The sequence below is a fragment of the Talpa europaea genome, assembly GCF_964194135.1.
Source record: "Talpa europaea genome assembly, chromosome: 3".
Lineage (NCBI taxonomy): Eukaryota > Metazoa > Chordata > Mammalia > Eulipotyphla > Talpidae > Talpa > Talpa europaea.
The window spans coordinates 34822304-34841057 of NC_140069.1; the positions used below are offsets into that span (position 1 = coordinate 34822304).

The 18754-nt window shown below is 39.9% G+C and overlaps 1 protein-coding gene across 1 annotated transcript in view; it reads left to right on the top strand.

Annotated features, from left to right (window-relative positions):
- Nucleotides 1–4485: 4485 nt before the first annotated feature.
- Nucleotides 4486–18754, top strand: part of PIP4P2 (phosphatidylinositol-4,5-bisphosphate 4-phosphatase 2) — a gene marked incomplete at both ends in the record, with an annotated part of 41135 nt that continues 26866 nt past the window's right edge. Inside the window, one exon of the mRNA XM_084229149.1 lies at nt 4486–4591. Coding sequence (XP_084085275.1) covers nt 4486–4591 — 106 coding nt within the window. The remainder of the gene's footprint in view (nt 4592–18754) is intronic.

Here is an 18754-nt window from a genome sequence, read left to right on the forward strand (position 1 = left end):
AATGATAATTTAAATTTATGATTATCAGAGATAATTTACAAGGTATAACCTAAATTGTTTCATTTATGTTTATGGAAATATTCAAGTGGCTTAAATGATTTTGTCCATTTGGGGGATTTTCAGGGCTTGTCTCAGTTTGATTTGGTGAAGAGTTCAGAAGTCCAACACAGTGCTCATTCAGAGAACCAAGATGTCAGCAGGGCTGCCTTGCCACTTAGAAGTTCTAGGGGAAGATCTATTTTCTTATTCATTCATGGTTGGAGAATCTAGTTCTTTGTGGATGTGAGATCAAAATGCCCACTTCCTGCTGCTGTCAGCTGAGCATCATCCCAGCTCCAAAGGCCTGGCTTGGTCCTCTTCCTCCATTTTCAAAGCCAGCAGTTGATTCCTTCTCACACTTCGATTTGTCCTTCTCTGTAAATATTTCTAGCCATAGCCAGAAAGTGTCTCACCTTTTAAAGACTCATGTGATTACCTTTGACACACTTGGATAATCCAGGATATTCCCCCCACCCCAACGTCTGCACCCTTCAATCATATCTGCTAAATCCCTTTGCTGTTTAAGGTAAGTAATTCACAGATTTTGGGGACTAAGGTGTGGAGATTATTTTGCCTACCACATAGATTAATTAAAGAAGGAGCTTTCAGTTTAAAAAGATTTTAAAGAAAATATAGAAGACACAGGAGTCTTTTATCTGGTAAAAAATTTTAATTGTAAGAAATGGTCTCAGGATAAAATTCAAGTCAAGGAGATGACTGTAAAACCCTTTAAGACTTCTGATCAATTCAAAGCAGGGGTTAGAGACTTCCTTATATAGATAAAGGGTGTTACTAAGAATCTGAAAAGCTTCAAATACAGCCCAACATAGAAAGATACCTGTCCCCAAAAGAATTATACTTGTGCCTTTTATGGTAGTAGGTAAACAATCAGATTCCTAGGAATTCCTCAAGCTTTTAAGTGAACTGTATCAACTTGGATTAAAAGGGACAAAGATAGTTCAAGATGAAAAGAGACCTCGGGATCCCTGACTTTCTGTAAGCAGGAGGAAAGCTGGGGAAAGCTACCCAGCTGCAAGCTTTTCTTTATCATATCTTAAGAAAATACAGGAATCATTGTCAGGGCCATGAGAGGAGGGCAACAATAGATGAGGAGACCAAACATCATCAGGAGCAGAACTATGCCCTAATAAAGGTGCAGTCACTGACTCTGGGGTCAAAGGAGCTGGTGACATATGCCCAAGTGGATTTTAGAATTCTATGGTTTAGTATATACTATGTACCTTCCATTCTGAATGTAAACACCTCCCTCCCCTCATCCTATGAATTATAAGATTGAATTGTTTATTTTTGTTATCCCATTCTTGGTTCGCCATTAAATATTGGAGACTGAAGCAGGAAGAGATGAGGAGAGCATATAACTTAACTTTTAAGTCCACAGCTGTCTGAATCAACACATGCCATACCCAAGATGCTGAGCCTGAGACATCATACTGAAGAGCTTTGTCTGACCTGGCCCTGATTTAGATGACAGCATACACAAAGATGACATTGGTGATTAATGAGACTAAGGGCCGTGGGAATGGGTAGCTGTAGTTTGTGAGAGGGATATTAAGCATTGTGACCAGAGGAGAGATCAAGAGATTGGTATATAACGGCTTCCAATGAAATATGCCTTCCTGTGTTCCATACTCTACAAAGTGACACGGTCACTCTTTTTAAGATGAGATGTACTCTATTCCTTGACTGACCTTGTGACTAACTTGGCCTCTGAGCCCGCAGCTTCTTTTGGACAGGAGGCAGGCTGATGGTGGGAGTGATGTGATTTAAGATCAGAGCCTAGATCTCGAGAGGTTCCATGGCTTCCACAGTCACCCTCTCAGTATGTGGCTCAGACTATCAGGTATATGAAGAAGCCTGGAATGAAAGACAACATGGAGTGAGAAGCCTGGAATGAAAGACAACATGGAGACAACAGCCACCCCAAATGTCTCAGTTGAGCCCAGTCCCCAGTAATCTGCTTGCTGCATGCAGCTGCCTCTGTGGTATGGTTTGTTACTGAGTAGTAGATCAATAGAAGGGTAGCTTGAGGTGCTAAAGTGAGTACCTTTTCTTTCAAAACACACATTAGAGCCTCTCATGAATAAATACAGCCAAGCCCCATAGTCAAAAAAAGTCTTTGATTGATGAATATTATTTACTGAATCACTATAATCTATATATTATCTTTAAACTAGAGTGAATTGATAATCATCTAAACAGTTTTATTTGTGTTAAACTCAACATTGTGAAATTATAATCTCAATATCCCTGCTAACTTTTATGATGTAAGAAGAATAATTGCCATCAGCTGTATCACCCTCATTGAAATTCTGAAATAGAGCAGTCATATAAACAAGGAAAGAAAGGAAAAAAAACCTTTATGCTAATCTTTACCTGGGCAATAAAGAAACTCTCATTGTGAGATGTAACGTAGAGATATGAAAACCAGTGTTCCATCAGATGACTAAATAGTCATCTTTAAAAAAGCCAAGAAATGTTTTTAACTTTTTTTTCAGCTAAACAATTTGTTTTAGTTAGACTCTAGGACTGGGAAGGATTTGTTCATTCACTCATTTGTTTATTTGGCAAATATGAATTAAGTACTTATTAACGTGCCAGGCATTGTGGTAGATTCTAGAGACACAATAATGAATGAGATAGATATGGTTCTGTTAAGAGGGCAGGGTGAGGGGCATCCCAAGACATTACAGTTCCTAACTTCACAAAGTCCATTGTGTGTAGAGGGAGGGTAGGTAATGGAAATGTAAATAAACTTACAATAGAGTATGGTAGAAGGAAGACAGGACACTATGGAAATAGGACTTTGTGTCTCCTTCCGACAAATTTCTTTAACTTCCAGGTGGCAACTGTAAAACTATTCATTTTATAAATTATTGGCACTTTACTACAACTTGACCACTCAGTTTAAAGTTCCTGGAGATCTATGAATGCCCTTGGATCATAACATTTGTGTCTACTTTTATATTATTGTATGTATCCTGACACTACTGACCCACAAAAAATGTTGCATAAGAGAAAATATCACTCTTTGATTTTTAATTTTCTCTTAGCATTTCTAAATGGTGCTTAAATGGATTTTCTGGGAGAAAGCACATCTTCAGAGAGCAAAATGAAGGCCCTTTTTAATGTAATATGAGAGGTAGTTTCAAATGTCTAAAGTTTACTTTTCCTCATGCCCTTATAAATCTACAGCTAGCAATAACAGCCTCATTTTTAGTTTTTGGCTGTGCTACCTCTCAGGTATCTTGAAGGTTAAGACCATACCTGACTCATCTATGCAGACCCTGCAAGCAGGTAATATTTGATGAACAACTCAAAGAATTGCTGCAGAAAAATTCTTGTTCAAGACCATGTCTATCATCCCATTACCTTTTTATTTGGGCATTTTCAAAACTTTTTTTTTGTATTTATGTAAACCACTTTAGCAAACCAGCTAAAAATAAATGAAAAAAAAAAAAAAAACCTAAGCATAGAATTGTCGATTTTAAGTCAACAGAAAGTAAACCAATACCCATGCCTTGCTTCTGTTTTCACCCTTACATGTGAAAGATTACTTCAAAACATTAGTTCAAGAAAATAGTTTAAAAATTGTCTGACATTAGACATAAACCTCATTATTTGTGTATGCGTTGGCTAATGCGGTACAAAACCAAAACCAAAATGGCAACCTATTTTGTAAAACGAAAGTTATCAAAGGAAGCACGTTCTGCATCATTTCACCAAAGTACTGTGGCCTGATTATCAAACAGGCTTTAGAAAATCAACATGTAAAGAAAGGCAGGAATGGCACCACTCCTGCAAAAAACCTACTTCCTCTAAGACAAGAGAAGCTGACAAATGGTTTCATAACAAAAGAAGCAGCTTCCAGAAGGAACCCGTAACCCCAGGAATAAGCTTTCTTCCTACAATTGCTGCCCAAAGTTTGACAGTGAAGAATCCCTCCTCCCCCCTGGAGGAGCTAAACTTGAGAGCTGCGTTTGCAGTAGTTTTCCAGTAATCAAGTCTCAGCCTTTTCTCTTGCCCCCTTTCGGGCTGCTCCACACCCTTCTCCTTAGTTCAGGAAACGCAAAGTACAAAGACAAGCCTTGGAACCCCTTCCTGCCGCTCCCCTTGTGCCCCTGCAGCTCACTTCGCACCTTCCCTTCCCCGCCGTTCCGGATCAGTCCCACGGAGTTCCCAGGCCTGCAGCTCCTCCCCTTCCCCTGGTCTCTCCTCCCTGGGCGCTCGCTTCTTTCTCCTCCCCTCCCCCATGCATGCATCCCGGCGCCCTGCCCTTCCCCCGCCTCTCCCCCAGCCGCCAGCCTTGTGACACATCCCGGGCGCTCCCGGAGGCGGCCGGCGCGGCTGCAGCACCAGCCGCCAGCGCCGCCGGAGCCGCAACCCCCGGCTCAGCCTCCCCCCGGCCCCGCCGCGGCTGCTGCAGTCATGGCTGCTGATGGGGCAGACGAACGCTCTCCGCTGCTGTCAGCATCCCATTCGGGAAATGTCACTCCCACCGCCCCGCCGTACTTACAGGAGAGCAGCCCCAGAGGTAAGAGCAGCACAGACCTTTTTGACTTTGCAAGGAAAAGCCTAGAACGTTTAAGACCCTGGAGTTGGAGGAGGAGGCGAGCCTCTGTCTCACTTGGGCTGGGAGAAAGAGATGCTGACAATGTTCTGAAGCAGAGCTTGCCTGCCTTAGAGCTTCACCGCAGAGCTTTCTGGCGTGGGGTGGGGTGTGTGTGTGTGTGTGTGTGTGGTGGTGGTGGTGGTGTGTGTATTTCACCCCCTTTTTTCTACTGGTGTGGTGTGGTGTGTGTGGGGTGTGTGTGTGTTTGTGTTTCACCACTTCTTATCTAGGGTTACTAGATGTGACATGAATTTCCCAAGCTTGGACTTTGCTGTTGCAGAGCAGCCCCTAAGTGCAGCTGAGGGTGGTGCAGATCTTTCACAATCATTCACAAATCCTTTCAGGTTGCCTAGAAACCCTGCGTACTGCTCACCTTGGCATCTGTCCTTGAAAGGGCTTAGCTTGAAAATTATGCATCTTTTACTATTCACCCACCAGTGCTGTCTTCAATCAGGAAATTGCTTTACTAAAAGGAAGAGTTAATCAATATTCCTAGTGTGTCTGAAATCCCTGCCCTTATTACTGCTACTGTGAGGAGCATATGTTGGCTTCAGTTGTGAATGAGGAGGAATAGAAGGGAAGATGGGATATTTGTGATGCATGTTTGGGAGAGGTTGAAATGAACTTACAAAAAGTAATCCAAGTTAATACCGCGTATGCTTCTGTTTATTTTTCTTTTCAAGATAGGATCAATAAGGAGTTGATGGCATTGGGGTCTGGAGAAAGAAGGGAAGGATCTATTTTCCAAGCTATTACATTTATGAAAAGATGTATCTTTGTTCTAAGTCTTTTTTTTTCTTTCAGTTGATTCTTGCAGTGGAAGTAAGGTGAGAGCTGCAGTTCTAGAAAATGGAAGGCAAGACTTAAAAAAAAAACAGATTAGTGAAAAGATTGGTCAAATATGACACTTGTGAATACAGCTAAGTGCATCTTTTGTTTTTGGCTGAATGTGAAGGAAGTTTAAAAGCCCAAGGAAGCAAAAGTGGATGCATTTGAAAATATGAGCCGATCATGTTTCTTGCAACTCAACTTTTTCTAAGTTCAAGTATGGAACTGGAGCAGCTGTAGAGCTGGTTGAACTTGTCTGGTACTTAAAATTTCCATAAGAGCAGCAATGTAGATCTTAATCCACAATTAACAAGAAGTAGGACAAAGGAAGATGTTTAACTGTGAATAATTCAGTGTGATCAATTCAGTAATTAGGTGCAGAGACACTCATAGAAAACCCACAAGTCATGTTTGTTGGTTAGAATTAAACTTGTGTCAGGATAGCAGGTTGGGAAATTTCCTTTTGGACAAATTTGATATTAATAGTCTAATGTTACCTCAATGGTAAAGTCTAGAATAGGTTTAAATATATGGCAATGAATGCTTTACCTTCAAGTCATCCTTTCAAAACAAAATATTGACTATTAAGAGAGTTTGAATTGAAGCAACTGTCTTATAACTAGTTTTCATGTCCTCTTTCTTGAATTTCTGTTTTGTATTTTCAGTCAACTAGTAGCTAAATTATTTCACAAAATGGTCATACTCATTGACCGGCTTGTAGTGGACTTCTTTATCATTTGCCATGTTTGTGTAATCTGATAAGACTCTTTTTACTACACAATAAGTTACAGGTTCCAGTTCAGCCACTGAGAAGAAGCTTCATTCCAGAAAATTGTAATAACCTGAGACATGGAATAATTTAGCAAAAAGCATTTTCTGCCCTATGACAGCATAAATTATTTTCTAAGTCATGAAAGAGACAGGTTAGATAATCAGAAATACTAAGCGCGTATTGGTATAATACCTAGGAAAGCGAGGGACGTAAGTGAGAACTAAAGGCATTTTATTTGCAGTTTTGATAGAATATCTCAATAAATAATAAACAGACATCTTCATAACTATTTTGAGTAACACACAGGATCTAATTTTAAAAGACCAGAGGTATTTTTTCTTTTGCTTAGTAATTCACTGGGTAGCACCATAGGCTCTTAGAGATTGCTCTAGGTGGACAAGATTGACTAACCTCATACCTTCATGGAGCCAGGTTGTAGTGGGAACAAAGAATAAGTAAACACATGGCTGAATTATTTCAGATTGTATGAAGCATTCTGTCACTAGACCAGATGTTTCTAATAGTTGACAACAACTAGAATTGAAACTTGGGATTTAGAAGCCCAAAAATAGAATGCAGATTTTTGATAATGAACTTTGGTTTGTGATGCCATTCATACTTATCCAGAATTTTTTTTTTTTTTTTTAAGAAAAGCTACAACAAGCAAGCAAATATCTTCTCCAACCCAGCCCTTTGCTATTTGTGTCTCCTATGGTCAGGAATGTTAGCTCCCACCTCAAGATGAAAAATTCCATTTCAAGTTGAAAGTTGATGGTTTAGGATCAGAAAAATTTTCTTTTCTCCCCGATAGGTTCTGTGGTTGGTCTAATAATTAATTTGACATGAGACAGTTCAACAGGAGAAAAATTTAATGACGTATGTATGGAACGCAAGACATGAGACTCAAGGGCAAATTGGGCAGTTGAGGCTTATAGGCTGGGCTGAGCTGAAGAATGGGATTGGGGCTTCCGGTTTCAAAGGGGTGGAGGGTGCTTCACAGGATGGTAAGAAGAGCAATTGCTTGGTGATTAGATGTGTGCCCTGTCATGTAGGTAACTTTCAGATAAAAAAGTTATCTCTGTTAGAGTGTTCTTTCTGGGCCAGGCCTTTTATCTGAGTTTCTAGGCAGTTAAGGGAGAAGTAAAAGTTTTTCCTCAGTCTGCTGGGCCTTAGTTTCCTGCAGTTGAAAATAATACACATGTGAAAGTGGCACAATTTGAAGTGACATATCCTGTTCCCCTTCAGTGGAGTGTTTATTTCTGGACAGATTATTGGCATTGTCGTGGAGAGTAGTTAGTATTTTGCGTCTGGTTTTAGCACAGTGAGAATTGTGTATGTTCTTTAACAGCCCACCTGGGTATCTAAGTGAATTCCTTCTATAATTAAGTAATTATATTTACTTACTTTATTTACTTAGTTAATTTTTTTTTACTTAATTTACTTAGCTAATTTATTTACTTAGTTAATTTATGTCATTTATTATGCAAATATGTATTTTTGAGTAGTAACCAAGCATTGTGGTAGAAGGGAAAAAGCAGAAATGACTTCTCTTCCAGTTGAGTGGGGATAGTGAGACATAAATTTACGTAATCATGCAAAATGAAGTGGGGAAGAGGACAGTGCTAGAAATGTGTCAGTGCTAGGAGGTTATGTAATAATAGATTTAGGTTGGTTAGGAAGTCAGGGATGACTTTCCTGAGACTTAATGGCTGCCTGAAAGTTGAGCAGTAGGGATAGCTTGACAAAAGGAGAATTGGAAGAACATTTTAGCAAAAAGAAAAACAGTATCTAAACAAGCCTTAGCAAGACAGAGCATGGTAAGTACAAGAAACTAAAAGAAGGCTGGTGTGATTAAAGAGGAAAAAAACAATAAGGAATGTTGCAAAATGGGATTGGAAAGGTAGTTATGGTTGGAATTCTCTGCATATACCTTGGCCCCCCCACTTTGATATTCAGGTTTTTGGAGAGTGCCTGTCTTGGAATCTGTACTGACCCTGTGATTCAGTTTAAACCTAAAGACTAAGTTAGAAGAGAGTTGAATGTCTTGGAGCCTAGGCCCCAAGAGGTCCTGTCCTATTCTCTTTTGTAAAGTGCTCTCAGAGGGAAATAACTTTTCATGTAAGCAGTTGAATACAGATTGCCATGCTTTGAGGAAACTTCACTAGTCACGTGGAGAGACTGTCTGAACAGTGATACCTCCTCAGCACATAAACTTGTGAATGAAGATGCCATCTCAGATGCCCAGCTCAGTTGAGCATTCAGATGGCTTGCCCAAGCCAAATTCTTACTGCATCTGCATGATAGATTCTAGGTGATTATCATCCAGCGAAGGCTGAATGATCCACAAAGAGAGCTAGTTTTAAGTTGTGTTAGGCCACTAAGTTTTCAGTAACTTGTGCAGCAACAGATGACCAGAACAGTAAGTATTAATCAGTCCATGCATGCCATCAACATTGCTCCTGTTGAGAATTTTGCCTTAAGCAAAAGGATGATCTGCCTTGATATTATTATTATTATCTTAAATCACTCTATAGATTCGAGAGTGAATGAGAGGCTAGAGTGGATGAGGATAGATGACTTGTGTGCTTTAATTAGCTCAGGATGCTATAACAACTATACCATAGTCTGGATGACTTAAACAACAATTACCAGGAACTTCCAAAATCAAGGTGCTGGCATATTTGATATCTGGTAAAGAACCCTTTCCACATGCAGAAAGAGAGCATGAAAGCTCTCTGATGTCCCTTTCATAAGGGCACTGACCCACTCAATAGGGCTTCACCCTTAAATCCTAATCATCTCCCCAAAAGGCCCTCTCTTGTGGCACAGAGGTTAAAGATGGCGCTGTCAAGCTACTGCCAGCCTCTGCAGCACCAGTTTGATCCCAGGCCAGCCAGGGAGCAACCCACATGGCGCAGCAGACCTCTCCTGTCTTGCCCACTGCTCCCCTCAGCAGCGTATTTCGTACATCTGCCTTTTCTGCTCCCTACTCTGTCTCTGGTGAATCCTCTTATCTCCCACACTCCTGGCTTACACCCCAGTTCTTGTATGCATAAATAAATATATCTTGAAAAAAATCATCTCCCCAAAAGCCCCCCTTCCTAATAACATCACATTAAGGATTAGGATTTCAGTTTATGAATTTTGGGGGACACAAGCATACAGACTGTTGCACTATGTGTATTTGAACAGTGTTTTAAATTTCTGAAACCCCTTGCAGAATTTTAGGTTAGCAGTGGATTGGCAGTAAGAGATGATACAGATCCAGGGACCCATATCACTGGCACAGCACACTGTAAGATTAGATTAAGCACTCGATTTATTTGCTAAGGGTTCTGAAGCACACCAAAAGCCACATTGTCATCATGAGCAGAAATAGATGCAGCATATTGAAGAGCAGAGCTTCCTGAAGGTCCAATAGGGCATGTACCTCCTGTGAAACCAAGCTTCTTGGTTGGTTTTGTACTATACTAAATTTAATGTTCTATTTAGGAGAATTTCTTCAAACTGGTTCTTGAATCAAAATCTGCCTCACAGAGCCCACATCCTCATGAAGGGAAAATAGAGCCTAAATATTGGCAAAGTATGTCTGCTCTCAGTTTTTCAGAGTAGCAGCGAGCCTGTTTCCTATTCCATTTATCAGCAAGCATCCGGCTGCATGATTCTCTTATTCTATTTTATAATGCCCAAGTTTCTTCCTGGGGCTACCCAGCGTCCTTCAAGCATTAATCAAGAAATGGCTCATTCAGTTCATCATCTTTTCAAATATTTGAGTGCCTCTTACACTTTTCCAGATGCCAGGGAGCTTACATCCCGGTGAGACACACACATAGTGAGCATTATAATTTCAGAGAATGAAGAAAATAGTGGAGAATGAGGATAATGGAAAAACTGACTCTGTGGAGAGTTTTTAGATGGTGTTTTCAGAAAAGTATCTGAGAGGAGATGACATTTGCCCAGAGATATGAAAATTAGTTAGAATCTGCCACTGGGAGACCAGGGGAAGAGTGCCCCGGTAACTGGAATGGCAAGGATCAGACATACAATTTTTCAAAACAATGAGGACAGTGGTTTAGAGCTTGGTGACACAGGACAAGCATGGTAGTGGAGGTGAGGGGAGGCTAGGAAGGCTACACGAGAGAAGGCCAGGGCAGCTTTGTAGGTCACTGTCAGGAGGTGGGATTGTATTCTGAGGATAATTGGAGGCCATGGAGGGCTTGATATAACAGAGAGACAGGAAGTGTTTTACTTTTCAAGAACATCATTCTGATTATTGTGTGAAGAATAGATTATTGGGGATAAAAGGACGAGAAGAAGCTAATAAAACCTGAGACCAATCAGGAGGCTATCAAAGTAGAATAGGTAAGAGATGATGGAGGGCTGAATCACGGCACAGGTAATGGAAGTGGTGAGATGTGGGTGGACTCAGGACATATTTTATTTTTTTAAATTTTTTTAATTTTTTAAAAAAGATTTATTTATTTATTTATACAAGCTCTGGGTATAGTCAGAAGCGCAGGAGGGTAAGAGAATTCCCCAGAGTCAGAGCGGGGAGGAGAGCAGGCAGAAGGACCGAAGTACACTGCTGAGGGGAGCAGCGGGCGGCAGGAGAGGTCTGCGCACCATGTGGGACCCTCACCTGGTGGCCGGGGAGCAGCCGGGGATCGAACCGGCGCTACAGAGGCTGCGGGCAGCTTTGCAACCCAGCGCTCAACCGCTGCTCCACCTGGGAGGCCCTCAGGACATATTTTAAACATAGAACATCAGGAATTGCTAATGAATTGAATGAGTGGAAAGAAAGGAATGAACTAAGCTACTAGTTAAAAAGTGCTTTTTCTAGGATGGGTAAATAGGAGAAGAAGGGGCGAAGCACTGTGGAAGTTAATATTTTGTTTTAGACAGGTTGAGTTTGAAACACTTTTAGACACTGCTCAATTAAGATGTTGAGTAGGCAATTGGATGTACAAGTCTGAGTCTAAGGAGACTTTGGGGCTAGAGAGGAAATTTCATTCAACAGTGGCTTACACAATGTATGGCAACACATTGCTGCAGTGGGAGATGATGTTCTCAACTTTCTGTTTATTTCCAAGGACTCTGCAAGCTCTTTTCAGCAATGTCATTATATTAAAATCTTGCAAGACTGGCCAGATGGGTACAGATGTTAGCCAGATGGATGGAGAGGAGAGTTAGCAAGATGTATGTCCTTTACTGTAGTTGAGGGCAATAAGGAACTATCTGGGAAGTGATCCAAGTGGAAACCCTAATCCTTCCACTTTGGGGAAAAGCAGACAACCTTAGATATGGCGTTGTGCTCAGCTGTTTTGTGTTTCATATTTGCAAGGATGAAGAGATATTGAATAACCTGGGAAGGGCATCTCTTTAATAGCTATTAAAAGGGAATACTTTTTTTCCTGCTGTTTCCTGTCCCTTTGAGAGGGCTCGTATGCTTTCATGTAGTTGGGAGGCAGTACTTGAAGTTTGTGTCGTTTTGGCACTTTCCCTTTCCCCACTTGCTAAGTGAATTTCTTCTCTGTAAGAATTAGAAACATATGTGAAAAAGAAAAGGAAACCATAGCTCCTCTTCGCAGCTTTCAGGTGAGTTTCTCAAGCATTGTGTAACTAAATCCCTCATAGCCCCAGAGAACTGCCTTCAGGTGTGGTTTGGCCTGGAGGATCTGCCACTTGAGTTTCTGCTGAATACTAGCTTTGACCTTGGAATAGTTACTTTACATCTCTGAGTCTGTTTCCCACCTGAGAAGGTGTGGTATAGATGTTATTTGCTTTTATAGTCTATAAGACAGTTGTTCTTGGTCAGGAATCTGGATACATTTAGGAGAATATATATCTAACTTTGAAATGTAGATGGTTATTTTTTTCCTACCTTACTCCCTCTTTGACTTAAATTTCTTTTTCTTCCAGTATTTTTTTGAAAGTTTGAAAGATAATATGTTGAATATTAAAAGTGTTGACTTTTTTTGTGCATTAGAAGCCCAAATAGCATGCAGTATTTTCTCCATACAATGTATTTGTATATGCTACATGACTGGGTAGGGCATTTTAATCAAAGCACATATTTCCAAAGGCAATGACAAAATCTTTCTTCGTCCCATCATTTGCCAGGTTGAATTATTTAAACTTGGTAGAATGATAATGTGGCTTGTACAACAGCATACAAGAAAGCTCCTAGTTGTTCAACATTTGAGCATGTGGTTTCCACAGAAGTAGAATGAGGGGAAAGGTATGTTAAAAGATAAAATTTTATAGTTCAGGGATTTAGCAAGGTGCTGAGATTCTTCATCTAGAGGAGAGAAATAGAGTGAGGAGAGACTGGCAACACAATGCTCTGAGGAGATTTAAAGTGAGAAGACTTTCACAGACACCTAAATTGTTATTAATTTTAGATCAGAGAACATTTCCCAAATAAGCATTGATATCTATTACAGTCTATGGATTCTACCAAATAATGTGACATTATAGTTTTTTTAAAAAATTTAAGGCTTTTTCCAAATTTACAGAATTCAAGGGCCCTGTTCTGTTTCTTTGTGTAGAATACTTTACCATGTCAACAAAGAAGTGTGTGGATTTGCCACTAGTCCTTAATAAGGGCAAAGGTCAAGACATGCCTGAATACAAAATGACCTAAATGGAAGCAGTATGATCTTTTATGATCTCATTTCAAAAGTCTAATATACTGTCACTTGTGCTGTGCTCCATTGGTCAAGCCATTATAACTACCTGGACTCAAGGTGAAGAAACTTTGACTTCAACTCACAGTCGGAAAAAATGTCAAAATATTTGTAGCCATGTTGTAAATTCACCATAATAAGCCATGACATTCCCATAAACTAGTGCACTATGCAGCTGGTAAAGAAAAGAGAAAAATATATGTAATGTTATGAAAAGATTGCCAGGACACACTATAAAGTGAGATAAGTAAGATGAAGAAAGGTGAATGTGGCATATTCTCTTTTTTTGTGAGAGAAATGGAGGAAATGAACACTTAAAGGATTTATAAAATAATAATGTAAGTGGAAATCTCCAAAGCTGGAGTTGGTGGGTGGGCACAAGAATTGGAGTAACAACTCAGCATACACCTTTTTATGTTACTTTGATTTTTGAGTCATACAAATAAGTTAACTAATACAATTTTATAATAACAGAAAAATATTAATACTTGAGTTACATTATATTATCGACTTTTTTAGAGTTTATCCTTTACTAAATGCAATTTTTTAAGATCATATACCACATCTCTGTACAGGTGCTCGCTGTTGAACACTGTTACATTTCATTGTGTTTGATTTAGTCCACTACCCAGCATGTCAAGGTCTTTTTTTTTTTTTTTTTATATATAGAGGCATGTTTTTTATTTGTTTGTTTGTTTGTTTTGTTTATACATGCACTGGGTACAGTCAGAAGCGCGGGAGGGTGAGAGAATTCACCAGAGCCAGAGCAGGGAGCAGAGCAGGCAGAAGGACCGAAATACACTGCTAAGGGGAGCAGCGGGCGGCAGGAGAGGTCTGCGCGCCATGTGGGACCCTCCTCTGGTGGCCGGGGAGCAGCTGGGGATCGAACCGGCGCCGTAGAGGCCGCAGGCAGCTTCACAACCCAGCGCTCAACCACTGCGCCACCGGGGAGGCCCATGTCAAGGTCTTAACAGGAAGAATCTGTTTCTGAAATGGGAAGCATACCACTTCGTTTATGCTTTTCTCTAAGATCATACTAGTGGTCTCATCTGGTATTATTTATTACCCATTTATAATCTTTTCTAGCATTTACTTTTTTACTTTCTGTTGGTAGATGAGTAGGAAAGTGATTCTGGAAATGATAACACTTGAATTCTACCCATTCATCAAGGCCTTTTCTTTCATGCAATGCTTTTAAATTACTGCTACTGGAAGATGTACGTTCCCAAAGCAATCTTTCCTGAACATGTGCACTATATATCTTAATACTTATTTGTGTACATGACTCTATTGAGGGAGGAAAAGAGGGCGATAAAATTACGGTTTCTTTTATCTTTGAGTCCTTGCTCATGAAATCATACATTTAAGTACTCAATGTGTAATCAGTGGTATGGATGAATGATAGACTGAGAAATCAATGAAGAATGTCATCAGAGTTATTTAAAAAAAAAGATTTATCTACTTATGCACACAAGAGATGGGGTACAGGTCAGAGGTGCAGGAGGGTGAAATGATCCACCAGAGACAGAGCAGGGAACAGAAGAGGCAGATCTACTGAAATACACTGCTGAGGGGAGCAGCGGGTGAGATAGGAGAGGCCTGCCACACCATGTGGGCCAGCTCTCTGGCTGGCCAGGGATCGAACTTGTGCCGTGCTGCAGTGGCTATGGGCAGGCTCACAGTGCTGTGGCCCAACCTCCTGCGCCACCACGGAGGGCCTCATCATGGTGATTTTGAAGTCAAGGAGGGTGTGAGGTCTTTGCAAGGAACTGGAAGAACATGAGAACAAAAGATGGAAGTGATCCAGTAGAGTATGTGGCCAGAACCCTTTCCTCTTTAGAAATGTCCACAAGGCAAAGGAAGGAACTCCATGGCTACAAACTTTGCTGGCTACCATAAGGACCATGCATCTTCATGGTTTGACTTCTGGATTTCTTTGACAACGTATATTTTGAAATGAATTTCAGTTAACCTACAGGCTAAATACCTAAGCACTAGAATTTAAGGGATTTATTCACTAAATCTCTTTACATACCTATTGTATGCATAAGAAATAAATATTGGTTCTAAAAGATTCATCAAAATCCATATATGGGGGCCTTCCTGGTGGCGCGAGGGGTTAAACACTGCACTATGAAGCAATTCACAGCGTCAGCAGCATGAATTCGATCAGCAGCATGAATTCGATCCCCGGCCAGCCAGGGAGCAACCCACATGGCACAGCAGACCTCTCCTGACTCGCCCGCTGTTCCCCTCAGCAGTGTACTATGGTCAATCTGCCTGTTCTGTTTGCCGCTCTGTCTCTGGTGAATCCTCTCACCCCCCGTATCTCTGGCCTGTACCCCATCTCTCTTATGCATAAATAAATAAATCTAAAAAAAAATCCATATATGTATCTGGATTTACTTAGATTTTGGTGAATATGTCCCAAATTACAAAATTACTAAACTATTAAGTTTTCATCTAGAATCTTTTAATCTTTATGTCATTTATAGGAAAAGGATGAAATATTTCAAGCTAGAAAAATACTGAATTTAATATGACCATTAAAATATCTTACCATCTAATTCTATGGAACATTGTGCTATAGTCATATATTTAAACAAACAAAACATTGCAAATCCAATTGAACTTTCCCTTTTCACCATATTGAGCTTGTCACCCCCATATTTGTTCTTATCTAAGATAACCAATAACTGAATTGGATTAAATTATTTTTAAGTACATGTTATAATTGATTTATGAATACTTTAACCTATAAAATCATTTAATATATATACTAGCTCTGTACAAAGGAGTATCTTGTTTTTTCTTAGAAAATGTACCCAGTATGTATACATAGTAAAAATGAATTGTCTAGGAAGAAGCAGAATAGGAAACTACTCCTAGAGAAGGAGTTTTTAATTCTTAGCCTAGTGCATTTTTTTGTTCTTAAAATAATTTGTTTTTCTATACTAAAAATGAACTTCACTCTATTTTTCTTGAAATGCAATTTTCTTGGAAGCAGTATTATAAACAACAAACTAGGAACAGAACCATGCAAATACGTAATATGGTTTCATTTGAATCATGCTAGAAAATTTTGCACTTTTGATATAGAAATAAATGTAGTAGTTGATGTAGAGAGAAAAATAAATAATGTCAAGACTTGAAAAAAGCATCTGTGCTACAGGTGAAATGCATATTAGAGTAAGTTAGAACTACTTAGAAAAAGAAAAGCCTTAGAAAAGAGAGAATTCAGAGCAGAAGCTTTTGTCATCCAGAAATTGGTCATTGGTGAGTAATTAAACATTTCTTGCCATTGTCTCCAATGATAGAGCAGTTTTTTGTGTTTTATAGTCTAGTGCTCTTTTCTTCATGCCATCTCTGCCACCTTAGTATATATGGTAGTTTTTTAGTACAACCCAAATCCCCGAGACAACTAAAGGAAAGAAATAGAGCAGATTAATAGCTCCTAGTGGAATTTGGGTCTCATCATTTGCTATATAGGAGTTTCTGCTTCACTGTCCCTACATACAGTACCATAGGCACTAAGATGTCGATTGGTATTGGTGCAAGCTGATGCTACAACCACAATTAATATGGTATGCCTATTTTTCTAGAGTTACTGTTTGGAGAAAAGAGTTAATGGTAAAAAATTATAGAAGGGTTGCAGTGCTTAAAAAAATGCTGAATTGTGCTTGAGTGATTGTGTCCTCCCCTCACGCCCTACCCATGACCTCTGACACATGCCTTTGATTAGTTGTCAGATTAGTTGCCCTCTTCTCTGCTTCCATAGTTTCCTGCATGTCCTTGTCATTTACCACACTAAATTATAATTGCAGTGGGTTTTTTTTTTTGTCTTCTTACATGCTAAGAATGTGAGCTCTTTGAGTCCCAGGGGAAAGCCTCATTCTCCATGGTATACTTAACAAGCATCTAGTGCAATACCTGGTACAGAACAGACGCTCAAGTAATTGTGAGTGATGAATGTTAACTCTTCAGCCTCCACCCATAGAGTGCTTGGCTGCTGCTGCTTTAGAGTTGAAGGCTTCTTGATTTTTGCTGGCATACAGCTCATAGAAGGCTACTATCTCATACCTCTACGGTTATCAAACTAGGGTTGCCCTGGAGCAACAAAGCCAGCAAACAAGCCAGTGCAATGAAGATGTGATTGGTGTCATGGCTGTCTTATCCTTCATATCTTTTGCAGTGATACTAACCGTTTCAGTCCTCCCAAAGATGTGTTGCTTTAGCAGAAATTCCTGGGGTCTCTATGCAACCCTTCCTCTCTTAGACCTGGACTAAAGAGGTTTTACACTGAAAGAAAACCATCCCATAGCAGCCAAACTTGTTCTGTCCTCATCTGTACTCTCCGCAAAGATCTCAGGAGGATAAAACAGGACTTTTTCACTGCTGATCTTTTTATACCTTTCTGTTTCATCCTATAATCAATCAGAGTATCCTAAAATAGCTCTGATTTTAATCTGATGTCATTTTTCAATTTTGATACATTTTTCTCAAGGGCCTAAAGGACTGAATATAAAGAGTGTATTAATGAAGTGAGTGAACTGGAAAATGCTGCCATTGAAGAGACTTAAAAGGAATAACTGATACAAAGGTCAGCACTTTCTAGTAAAACAATTCTAATCTTTAAATGTGGGAAGATATAGCTAGGGAAAATGAAGTATGGATTAATTCAATAGAATGAATTAGCAGCATAGATGGGCTGTTAGGCATAGACTCGATAAATTAGGTCCATATTTGTGATGGGAAATGTGACTTGATCACTTGTTGGTTTAAAGAAGAATAATAATGGTTTCTTTTGAGTGTTGTAGGAAGTCCATGATGGATACCTTGTGATCCACATGCCTTGGTCTTGTGTCTCAGGTTTTATTAGTCTCAGATTTCTGTGAAGTTTTTGTTATCATGAACTGGTCCTTTTTCCATCTCTGTTCTATTCATATTCTGTTCTTTTTTTTTTTTTTATTTTTTCTTGACTCTTCCTTCTCTTCCTTCCAATCCCCTTTAACTCAGATTTGGAATCCTTACATCTCTTCTCTATGTTAAGTCATTATCTTTAAGAAAGGCAGCGTTATTCTGTGATTGCAGTGATGGGGGACAGCTCTTTGCTGAAGTGCTGTATGAAAGTCTATTCAAAAGTTAGAATCTCGGGCCTCCCCGGTGGCGCAGCGGTTGAGCGCTGGGTTGCGAAGCTGCCCGCGGCCTCTGCGACGCAGGTTCGATCCCTGGCTGCTCCCCGGCCACCGGAGGAGGGTCCCACATGGCGCGCAGAACTCTCCTGCCGCCCGCTGCTCCCCTCAGCAGTGTACTTCGGTCCTTCTGCCTGCTCTGCTCCCCGCTCTGCCTCTGGTGAATTCTCTCACCCTCCCGCGCTTCTGACTGTACCCAGTGCATGTATAAACAAAACAAAACAAATAAATAAATAAATAAAACATGCCTCTATTTAAAAAAAAAAAAGTTAGAATCTCTGGGCTCCAGTCTTCTCTGTAAATTGAATGTTTACTATATAATCCCTAAGATGGCTTGAATTTCTGTTGTACAATTCTGAAACTTTAAGGGATTTTTTTCCAAGAGACTGCCGTTCTAACAAATACTGTTCACATGGAAGAAAAAAAAAATTTTCATTTCGGCAAATTTCATAGAGAGAATGGCTTGTTTAAATAACAAGGAAGACATTTCTAGGATATTTATGACTCTTCACATCTAATGATCCCGAGTTCTGAGATTATAGTGGACTTTTTATTCAGGGCAGACATTTAAAGTAGGTATGATCATTGTGATCTGCTGGCTGTTTTA